At 37.8% G+C, this 12,462-nt stretch overlaps 1 protein-coding gene across 1 annotated transcript in view; it reads right to left on the minus strand.

Moving 5' to 3' along the window:
• Positions 1-12,462, minus strand: part of LOC134531626 (membrane-bound alkaline phosphatase-like) — an 85,373-nt gene that overhangs the window by 10,984 nt on the left and 61,927 nt on the right. Inside the window, exons 5-6 of the mRNA XM_063367384.1 lie at positions 10,185-10,319; positions 1,228-1,419 (exon numbers count right to left, since the gene is read on the minus strand). Of these exons, the coding sequence (XP_063223454.1) occupies positions 1,228-1,419; positions 10,185-10,319 (327 nt within the window). The remainder of the gene's footprint in view (positions 1-1,227; positions 1,420-10,184; positions 10,320-12,462) is intronic.

Consider the following 12,462-nt stretch of genomic DNA (forward strand, 5'->3'; position numbering starts at 1 on the left):
TTTTGTGGAGATCGATGAACGAACGGTGTAGAAGGTGTTGCACTGCAACGCCATCTAGTGGCGAGTTATAGAAAACTGTATATCGAGAAAATATTCTCTTTGTTCCAGTATCTATGAATTCAAATTTTATTGTGGACGGTTGAATGGTTTAGAAGTTTATACACTGCATCACTATCTAGCGGCGAGTTGCAAAAAAAAAGGATAGCATAAAAAACCTTCTCCGTGAAAAAACACTTCGAAGTCCCAACTTTCATGGGGATCTTTCATACTGACGGAGTTTATCAACGTCATGCAGACCAACATCGTAGCCTATTATATATAATGTTGTAGTCATTTGTTTTAAATTAGCGATAGACAGAATGTGAAACCCCCTTTATACTGAATTATGTAGGCATGGTTATGGCAGCTTGGGTGTTAATTTAAATTATGTTTTTTTTAACAGCTTATATTTTGTTCCTTGGTATAAATGTTACGTACATACTAAAATTTAATTAAAAAAATAGGAATTATTTTAAAGATATTGATTTCTTTGTTTAAATAACGTGCATAAATAGTTTGAAATCCCATTATTTAAGTATAAAGGTTTGAAATTTTGTAGCTCTAGTGTTTACTGGTGCTGCTATATCATATAAAAATAAATAAATAAATAAGAAAATTATTACTTAATTTTAAAAGAAAATAAATAATAATGGAAACACATTTTGTAAAATGGTTATAGTCATATTTAAAGTAAAAACAAACACAAATTTTAAATAGAGCTAAAAAACATTTATATCCAAAAGATTTTAATGTGCTTATTTTTTGGAAAGTTATATTTTTGTTTACAAAACCTAGGGGTTATCGTTGGCAGTGCTGTTTGAGGCGCACAACAGGTGAACTAGCCCGTTCAGTGATCGGGATGACTTGTTTCAATTACAGGCGAGCAACAACTTGTCAAAACCAGCCTACGAACTGTGCAAGATAAGTGAGTGAGTAGTGGATGGTCCGATCAGTGTCATATAAGAGATCAGGAGTTGAAAGTAGAGTCTCAGTGTCGATATTGACATTTATAAAGTATTTAGATAATAAAACAATATAAGTACTAAATATAATTATTTATAATATCTACTGTATAAGGTCCAATACGTTAGAAACAGACAACAGCCCGAACAAACTATGATCAATACTTGGCTACGTGCAGTGTCGCTAGCGAGCACCAAGATGCAAGGGTAAGGCAGTGGTACTAACCGAACACTGATCTGCCCCGCCGCGGGTAACCGTTGTGTGTCATGACGTGAGAGTGGTCTGCCGTGACGACAATCAGCGTGTCCTGCTCACTGGTCATCTGGGCGGCCACGCGCACTGCAGCCTGGAATTGCTCAGTCTCATCCAGGGCCTTCTGCGCGCGCGTCTCGTGGTGTGCCTGGTCGATCCGCCCGCCTGCAAGCGCACTCAACACATGTTGCACTGCCACAATGCCAACACAGCACTCTCACACTACTGCACTGCAACAATACCACAGCAGCACTCTCACACAGCAGCACTTCCACAATGTCATATCAGCACTCTCACATTGCTGCTCTGCAACAATGACACAGCAGCACTCTCACACAGCAGCACTTCCACAATGTCACATCAGCACTCTCACATTGCTGCTCTGCAACAATGACACAGCAGCACTCTCACACAGCAGCACTTCCACAATGTCACATCAGCACTCTCACATTGCTGCTCTGCAACAATGACACAGCAGCACTCTCACACAGCAGCACTTCCACAATGTCACATCAGCACTCTCACATGGCTGCTCTGCAACAATGACACAGCAGCACTCTCACACAGCAGCACTTCCACAATGTCACATCAGCACTCTCACATTGCTGCTCTGCAACAATGACACAGCAGCACTCTCACACAGCAGCACTTCCACAATGTCACATCAGCACTCTCACATTGCTGCTCTGCAACAATACCACAGCAGCACTCTCACACAGCAGCACTTCCACAATGCCACATCAGCACTCTCACATTGCTGCTCTGCAACAATGCCACACCAGCACTCTCACACTACTGCACTGCAACAATACCACAGCAGCACTCTCACACTGTTGCACTTTCACAATACCACAGCAACACTCTCACATCGCTGCTCTGCCACATGTCTAACCAAGAACGGAAGACATCGACAGCTGAACAAGACCGGAAGCTAACAACATCTGATCAAGACCGGAAGACATCGACAGCTGAACAAGACCGGAAACCAACAACATCTGACCAATACCGGATAACTTCGACAGTTTATCAAGACTGGAAGCCAACAACATCTGACCAAGACCGGAAGACATCGACAGTGATCATGACTAGAAGTCAACGACATCTGATCAATACCGGAATACATTGACATCCCATCAAGACTGGAAAACAATATTTGACCAAGACTAGAAGTCAACAACATCTGACCAAGACCAGAAGATAACAACAGCCAATCAAGATCGGAAGACATCTACAGTTGATCAAGACCGGAAGCTAATAACATTTGACGAAGACTGGCAGATACATACAACTGATCAAGATTGGAAACCATTAGCATCTGAAAAAGATCGGAAGATCTGGGTAGCTAATTAAGATTGAAAGATTATAAAATTTAAACAAGGTTGCAGACAATGATAATGGATCAAGATAACTTATGTGAATTTTTCCAGAAATCGGGGAAGTACTCTACCTAAAACAACTTCTGTTTGAAGAAGAATAATATAGAAAAAGAACTAAAATAGGTAAATGAGAATTAACTGACTAAAGAAATGCTATATGTGTACAATGACCCATTCAATATTCTTGCCTGTTCTTCTTGAGTTGTAGTAATCGAACAGGTGTAGTTATAAATGTATCGATGACGACAATGCTGTGCCCCTGGAAACCGATTAAGGAAAATATAAGTAATTAAAAAAAACTGTGAGTTTTATGAAATATAATATATATATACAGTACGTGTAAATACCCAAGCAAACCCCAACCAGGGATTACATCTTGGGTAGAAGAGATAAATATAATAAATATGCAGTAAGATAATCTGTCCGAACGAGCGCAAATGCTTTTGTTGTAAGGAAGACGGACACTATCGTTGTCCAGGAAATGGTCAAATAGTGCACGATATGGTGGTCGTCGCAATCGTAAAATAAAGAACTCCCCAAAACTGAAAAAAATATCATAATAATAATTACTTGATTTTGTGTCACCGAGTATGTATGAAATATTTTTCCTCCCATAGTTTGGCACTAGTGCCAGGCGTTATTTTATTGTTCCTAAGCTTGTCCGAAGTCTAATCCTAGGTTTGGATTTTTGGGCAAAACTTAGGCGGTGTCGTGTTCGCTCATGCATTATATTTTAATTTAGTCCTTACTACTAAAGTTAATTGATTTTGGAATCTTTTTTAACTATCATTTTTTCCGTGGAGTCCCCTAAGGTTGAGATACCAAAAACATGGGCTATTGGGGATTTAGTCCATTCTTACTCTGACATCATCACTAGACAACTTAGAAAATGTAATTTTATGGAATAATGATTTTATTTTTGGATAAACGCCCGTTTATGAAAGAAATCTTAAGGTGTCTCTGCACAAATTGGAGATAATAAGGAAAATAATCGACCACCTGCTTATGGAAGAAGTCACTGCGCCTACTGTGTCGAAATTACTCTATTCCTACTTTTCTTGTTTTCAGAAAGAACAGCTATGAATACTTTTTGGTTCATAATTTTACGGCGCTGTGTCATATGTTTTAAGATAATAGGTTCCCATTACCGATGATTGAGTGCACCCTCCAACAATAATGAAAGGATAAATTTATTTCAGAAATCGATCTAGATTTTTAGCTTCTGTCAATTTTTTTGGATCTAGCATGCATAAAATATATCCCTTCTCCACTCCAAGGGGTCAGTTTGAATTGACTAAAATTCCCATGGGAGTGTGTTTTGTAAGTCAAGCACCAAGCAAAATCCTTGATCACATGCTAGTAATTTGAAATTCAAATTTTTTATTTAACTAAATTTTTCCTTTGTTTTTTCTGCCATAGTTCCGAAGAAAATATAATTCATTTAAATGAATGGGGTCTTTGATCACTTTTGGAAAGCTAGCCTTTAGCGAATTCAAATAAAATATTTTTGGCCAAAAATTATGTTAAATATTCAGGCTTTATAATTGCGGCGGAAAACTGTTGATAGGTCCTGAAAAAATATCCCAACTTCCCGTGCCCCTAGAACCCTACATGTATACTGCGATTTCTAAGTCTGTTATGGTTGCTTGGATTATTCCAAATTGGTTCCAGCTACATTGCCTCTCAGTGACTTCCGTAAAAAAGGTTTTCGTCTTCCCGGGTTTTAGTCCTCCTAGACTTGAACCAAAGGTTTTCTTTGCATTGCACATAGATGCTTCTTACCTTGCATCTATGATAAAGGTAAGGGTATAGAGTGGATGGCATCCTGAAACCCATCACATCTGCCAGCTGAACGCATTTCAGCTCCCAGAGAAAACTTTGAACCTCTGAAAAAGAAGCACCTATGCTGGTTGTTAAATCACCCTGATCAGCTAGGCAAGCTGGGATACTAGGTGCTCATTCTATCACGTTTTCACTTTAAGTTGCATTACTTTACAGGATGCCAGCGAGAATGTAGTCGCCAACTCACTTTTGCTAATGTTTTAAACTTATGAGTTTATCGTGGAGGATAGTTCACTGCAAATCGTGCAAGTTGAAGTTTGTACCATTTTTCCTTATTCATGTCTCAAGCTATGAGAAAATCAACAGGACGATCTCCTTTTTGGGAAAATCAGAAAAGTTCTAGTTTATGTAAGATCATCACTATGAAGAGAAGAATTTGTTGCTGTACTTCATAGGCAAAAATAGCCACGCATGCAAAGCTGTCTTGCTAGTTAGGCTACATCCTGTGGTGCTTAAGTACTTCCATTCGTCGTTCATTGAAGGTTACTTATCCATAAAAAACTTAAAAAAATGGCCGCCTTTCTGGCTTTGCTAGGGTTATGTCGTGATGTACAAAAATATATCAGTGGTGTCACGATAATCAAGCTTCCAAGCCGCCGTAGTACACAAAGTACACCGCAAACATCGATCCCCCCTCCTGCCAAGTTCCCCCTTGGCAGGCCCCATACACATTTATTATTTTGTTCCTCTGATTCGTTTTCACGAGGGAAACAGCTGTTTGCTAGTTGTTTTGGATATCTTTACTAATTTTGTAATCCTGATGCCCCTTAAAAACATGAAAGCTACTGTATCATTAAGGCTCTTAGGAACCAGGCGTGGAAATTTTTAGTACTTCGGCCATTGTATTTTCCAACTCCGCGAAGTATATCCAGTTCGTCCTGTTAAGAGATACATGTTTTGCATGGGTGATTTAACTAGGGAAGAGCAGTACATATTTTCTGTAGGAGAATCAATCTGAACCTGTCAATAAAGTGATTAAAAGCATTCCCATTGCCTTCTACAGCCATTATCAAACTTAATAGGAATCTGATTTGTAGTTTTTAAAAATATTGAACAACTAGTACACATGGCGACTGGATACTCTTCTGCTGCTATATTTTTAGAGCTGGAATTGGCAAACCCGATGTGTCTTTTCACGTCCTACTTGAGAATGTGGCGAGTTATTCGGAATGATCTAATGGTTCCGTTAGGGAGCGCTTTGGTGAACCAATTTTTAAATAAGTAACTTGGTTCTGTGCAGAAATTTCATCTTTTCATTTCTTTCTATTAAACTTAATGTAAATTTGTTTCCACCGTTATCGGTTTTCTAAAAATTGACAGGTGACCACCTTATTGCTGAGTGTTGGGTGGAAGGGAAATTTCCGTAAGAAGCATGTTTCTTAGGTGAAAAGTTATCGGTTGTAATTTTTTAAGGTTTTTTTTGCACTCTTTCTTTACTGCTTTTGGTTTGTTTCTTTTCGTTTCTTTTCTTTAACAGGGTTTTCCAATGTACATCCCCACGATGAGCCCACCGAAAGAAGAGAAAGAACAGCGAATATCTTCAAACTCTATTTTTATGTCCGCCCTCACCTGATCCTCCACCATGCAACCAACTATGTTGGTGTTGAAGCCTGATGCTATATCCTGAGAGGGTTGAAAGAGTTTCTACCTCCATCCTCCTTGTGTACCCCGACTGATTGAGTGGCGCCTGCTAGTACTGTGGACAAGGCTAGCCCATGGGGCTGCATGATTGTCAATCTAAGCAATTGGCTTGGGGTGCAGTGGCTTCTTGGAACCACACAACTGGGCGCCACCTTCACGAGACTGCCAGCTTACTGTGGCTGTGACGTCGCCTACTACATACTGGGTGCACTCATGTCACGGTGATACGGCAGGCTCCGTTTCATTCTTCATCCAGTCGCTGTTCATCTGGCCTGTCTGGCCTGCCGGTGGCGGCTGTGTCCTGCTGGTTGATCTCCCGTCGCGCCTGCGGGCACACGACTCGTCTCTGCCCCTAGCCAACAGCAGTCGACACTTTTGCTTCTCGAGGAGGCTTCTGAGCATTTCCTACGGAACGTCAACTTATTGACGCATGCCCAGAGCCTTGCTATTGCCATCAACGTTATCCAGGGACCAGGTTAGCTTTTAGCTATTGCGTGTTCACTTTCGATTGAGGCATGACCCCTGGTGGCCGACTTCCCACTACATGCTTGCGTTGTACATGTAGCTGCGCCTGTTGGTGCGTCACCAGCGTTTGTTTCTCGGCTTTGCTGAGCCCTCGTCTGGAGCTGAGTTTTCCTGCTGTTTGGTAAACGTATTGCCGTCATGAGGTGATCGTAGTCAACCAAGTGTACTGATACGGCGTACAGAGTATTTATTTTAATATTTTTGTTCATTTTTAACGGACTTCGCCGCCAGCGATAGAAATTTTGTAAATTAATGTTGGTACCATTGGCAAGCAATATTATCTCACGTTAACGTGGCAACTTATGAGTAAACAGTCTTCCTGGTGAAATTCTTCACTAACAATAGTAATTTTTAAATATAATTTTCTGATTGGTGATAAGTAAACCCACGCCGTAAATGCTTAACAGTAATTGGCTGCTTTCAGTGAGAAAAAAATTTTTTTTTCTACAATGGCCAAAACGCGTTAGCGTCACTCGACGCTTTTCTGGCCAGAGAAACGGTGTAATATTAAGTAATTTTAGCGTGGCCGCTTATTTAAACAGTGTTATTTGGTGCAGAAAACATCGGCCGACACTGGTCATTGAAGATTATATTGGGAGACCAGTCTCACGTAAATATTTTACGTTTTACGTTACGTGACGCCAGTTTCAGCCAGAACCAGGTATGGTTGAACATTGATTACTTACTGACGCCAGTGAAAATACGTCCGTAGTAATCGTTATTAACTATGCTAAATACGCGGGAAGCCTATATAATCTCACACATTTTAAAGTAAGCGTAAATTTTAATATAATAATTATAAATAAATCACACAACTACCAAGGCCAGAGGTCTGGGATAAAACCTCATGCCGGCCGACTGATTTAACGGGCAAAATAAATTAACCTTTTCTTTTGATTAACCCTGAGAACGCTAAATAAAATTGAACTATTGAAAATTTATGTGCTCACCATAAAGGCATCGAAATAGATAGCATTTTTTTAAATTTATTTTAAAGACATAAATAATGGAGTTGTTATGAATACTTTAAAAGTAAATTTGGTTTAATAAATAATTGTTTATGTGAATTATAATAATTTTGATCCCATTTCAGTTAATGTTGGCACAGTTGTGCAGTACAAATATTATTGTTTGTATTTTATTAAAGTAAATAAAATATTTAATATAAACCAAAATAGTTAGTAGCTATAGAATATAGTATAATAAAAAGGACACAATGATTGATGCTTCGAAGAAAATATTTACGTCTTTGAACTTATAAACGTTAGCGCTGAGGATTTGTATACAATATTGTTTGAAACTAAACACTAAATTAAGAATGTTAGCTGTTTTTTTTTTCATTTCATATTTGATATTAACTTACCCAAGGAAATGGTTTTCAAATGGGTACGTAAGTAATGTTGAGGTTTTTTAACAGGTGAGCGCTAGTGCTGCCTCCTTCTGTTTCGGTCGTCGGACTTTGCTGGCTGTGGCACTTCATGTTCTTCCCTTCTCCATATACTTTACACTTCTTCCCGCCACCCTCAACGCTTGTGTTCTGCTTGTAGTTTTTTTTTTCCTAACCTTAGTTAAAACTAAGTGTGTAAGGGAGGGGTCTAGGTAGGGAAGACTCTAAGTGCGTCTCAGGGCAAGCCCTATACGCTCTAAACATGCGGGTTTTTAACCATGCAGAAAAGGTCACGTGCATCATGTGCTCTGAGGGGATTGGCCAGCCATGGCAGACGTTTTCGCCATGACTAACTCCCCTCACTCTTAGTTCTAGACTAAAACTAGATAAGTTGGGCCCAGGTAAAACCTCCATAGACAGAGGGAAAACCCTGGGCACATACATGCGGGATGCAAAGGTCATGCATTATTACAAGCAGGTGGATTACAGGAATAGAAGGATGGTCCTGGAAGAAGAGTGGGGCGTGGTAGAAGTTCTACTATGCAAGGGGTGGGGCACTTTGACTTTTAGTCCGCATTGGTTTGGTCAGGTCTAGTCTTTTGGGGGCGGCTTATGCCGTTTCCCGTCGTGCTGCCAGTTAGCACTCATTGTGGCTGTGTAATATGTGCTTGTAGTGATATCTAGGTGCATACGCAACTACATTTTGGTGGTGTTATATTTTAAACCTTCGCATCGCTCTAATTTTTTAATTGTGTGATTCTCCAAAGTGATGTACTAGTAGCGACAGCGGTACTGCGAGGTACGATAATGGGTGGAAGGAAGTTTCCTTAATGATATGTTTACATGCGGTACCTAGTTGCGATACATTTTCACTTAGCTAATGTAGTATGTTTTGGGTACATTTCGTTTTAGTGCCACCGTCTAAATTATTTTTGGATTTCGTGTTTTTCTCTTTTAATATTTCTGTTTAATGATTTTTAACGCGCGTACAATGAGTACCAATGATCAGAACCTCTGAATTGCATTCATCCGACATTTGCAGTATGTCCTAGGGCTAGTGTAACTACTTTCTTTGCTGGTGAAAATTTTCTTTTTCTTAAATGGTTTGTTCAGCCTTGTATTGGTCTGTAACATATTTTCACCTGGATCTGCAGATCGTATAATGACTATTTATTCTAGTCTTTTAAAAATTATAATATAGTAGTATTTAATGGTAAAGTTATTGTTCTTAAAATTATTATTACCATTTTGTTCTTGAAATGTTTACTATATTAATACTTCTTTTGCGTGTTTTTTTTTTGTATTTAATGTTTTTGTATGGATGTTAAGCTTTTGATATAAATACTTTGTTACGGAATTTACGCTCTGATCCCTTAGTCAATCTTTAGCGTTTTTTTAATATATTTTGTCCCGTCCCATGACTTTCCCGTTTATCGTTTTCAGCACATTGATGGCTGTCTGATATCGCAAACTACAAGGAATCCCACAGTTTAATTTTATATGTATATTTATCTTAGTTAGGAGGTTTCAAACTTCCTCTGATGAACATACCGTCACCGTACGTTCCAAAAATAATATTTAAAATTAATATTTTGGCGAATGTTAGCCACTACAGGTACATTTCAAGCCTTGATTTTTTTACGGTAAAGGGGGTGGAAGATAATTTTTCCTCCTAATGGGAATTTCACCCCCTAAATAAGACAATTTTACGACTTTTAGTGTTTTAAATTCTTTTTTAGGAAGTTTTGACTCCAAATTGGCGGACCGCAGACGTGATATCACATTGAAAGACGGCGGTCGATGGTTGAGCGCTCCTCCACTCCTTACCCCGAACCCAGGTGCCGAACCATCCCTTAAACTTTACTCATAAAGCCAGGCGTTAGACAGCCACTTACACACTACTCAGATAGCCAGGCGCCGGACCGCCACTTACAAACGGCTCACATAGCCAGGTGCCAGAGCCACTTACAAACTACTTACATAGCCAGGCGCCATACCACCACTTAAAAACTACTCACATAGCCAGGCGCCAAACCACAACTTACAAACTACTCACATAGCCAGGCGCTGGACCACCACTTATATACATCTTACATAGCCGCACTTTTACAGTCCACATAGATGCACTGATACACAGGGCAAGTAAACATTATAATTACCTTCAACAAAGAGGAAGTATCCCTTGTTGTTTTTCTGCAGCATTTTAATCGCCACTTCTGTCAGCTCGGGAAGACTAGGCTCTTTGGTGGCGTCAGTGTCGAGGTTGTACAGCAGATGATCCGACTCAAATAATCCTATTTTGAAAATAATGTAATGTAGGTATATTGTAAATGTTTATATTAAACATTAAACCAATTGAATATTTTATACAACACTTTGGTATACAATTGTGCCTAATTCTTTAGATGCCAACACCTGATAATATCTTCTTATTTTAACATTTAATTAGATATAAATACAAATATGGTGCTGATGACAATCAAAACACTAATCATTGTACATCTTGCCAATAACAGAGGTTTAAAAAATTTACATCAAGTAGTCAAAAAAAATGCGATTTGGTGTCAAGCACATGGAAATATGTTGTTTTTAATTCCAAACTATTATGAAAACAAATATTTTAAAACAATTTTCATATTCAGAATCATTGGTTATTTAAAATACCTTTCAACTTTTCGAAATGTTGCCATTTTTTTCAAATCTATTATCAATTATAACATATTTATTAGAGTCAAACTCAGGATTAGATACTTGACACGCCTATGCAAAACAAAATATATGAACGGTTCTTACGTAGGAAACCATTCTAACGGAAATTTAGCTTGTTTTTTTGGCTTGATTTAAGTTTTGTGACATTAAACATATATATATATAAACAAAACTTTTTTAATACCTATTAAAAAAGGTAATGCAATTTTTTAACTCTGTTATATATTGTAAAACTGCTGGATCTTCTATCCTATCAAATTTTAAGTATATTATTCTTAATTTGTTTTAATGCCATAATGAATAATTTGTTTTTTATAATTTTTATAAAAAAAATTCAGAGTAAATCATCGTTTAAATGATGCCTGATTGTAGATTGTCCTTGCAGATATCAGTGGTAAATTTTTAAGATAGTGTAAGAAACAATATTTAATGATAATTTAATTTGTAAAGATTATGATAGATTTTTTTACCCATTCCTGATTGTCGTGAACACAGGCAAAGCAATAGTAATGACAACTATGACTTCCCTATGATTGCCAAGGCAGGATGATTCTTCAGTGGTTTGGCATTACCTTCGACGGGGTGAAGGTAAAAGGGACATCACAAACAGTCCTGAGCCCAGGAAAATGGCCTTGGCTCACCGGCCAGACACGCTAGCCACTGGACCAAGTGGGTGGACAAGAGAAACTTAATGATATAGAAGACACACATTTGCGGTGATACGAGCATTTAGGATACATTAACCGGAAATATGGTCAAAGAGATTAATTTACTTGAAAATGAACTAAAGAAGAAAAAATCCCCTTAAATAATTTTGGCGGAGTAAATGAAAACGGCATGGTAGAAATATAACCTCATTAAATTATTACATTACCAGAATGTGAGATATAAAAATAAATCTGGTAGAGCTTTAAATATACAAACTTGCTTACAAATGTTTGTATTTTGTGAAAAACAGTCACTAATATTAGGTAGTATTAATTTATAAACTTTATTTATTTAAGTTTTAAACTATGTTTAATGCTTTTATGCCTGTTCCGATACTGACAATAGAAACAAACACTCTTAATTCATCATACTCTAGGACGTGTAATAATTCTTACGAAGTGCAATGACTTGGAGCCTTCCTAGAGTTCATTGTAATGCTAAAAAAAATATTTTGTATAAAATTAAAAACATGAACTGTACCAAAATTTATGTTTTTATAACAGTGAACGTACAGATACTGTTTATGTTTTAAGAAATGAGTGATATAGTGATTTTTGCTCTTGGTGCTATGTCACCACTACACACAAGCCAATCAGGTTTCACCATTTTAAATAAACGTATGTTAATAAATTAACCAACTGAAATGTTTCTACTGGACCGTTCATCTAGAATTGGTATCACGGCATACAGAAGCACCATATAATTTGTGAATAATACCGAGAAAATTGTTAACGTTCATCTGCCTATAGATGCCTAGGGAATTTGTGAATGCTTTAAGTATTGAGATGTAGCAGGACAGTACTAAAATGTAATTGTGTTTAGTAGTGTTTCCGAGTGAGGAGAGCACCTTAAGTCCCTGCTGTACCACAGCCATTTCTATTCAAATGAACACATGACGCCAAGAAACGTAAAAGTAAATACGTGTAACGTCTAATACAAGCTGTTTTCTATTGACATTTCTGAAAGTGTAATCACTTACATTAACATTATAATATATAAACTGACTTAAAGATTAATATT

This window comes from Bacillus rossius, chromosome 5 (genome assembly GCF_032445375.1).
Source record: "Bacillus rossius redtenbacheri isolate Brsri chromosome 5, Brsri_v3, whole genome shotgun sequence".
In the NCBI taxonomy this organism is placed as follows: Eukaryota; Metazoa; Arthropoda; class Insecta; order Phasmatodea; family Bacillidae; genus Bacillus; species Bacillus rossius.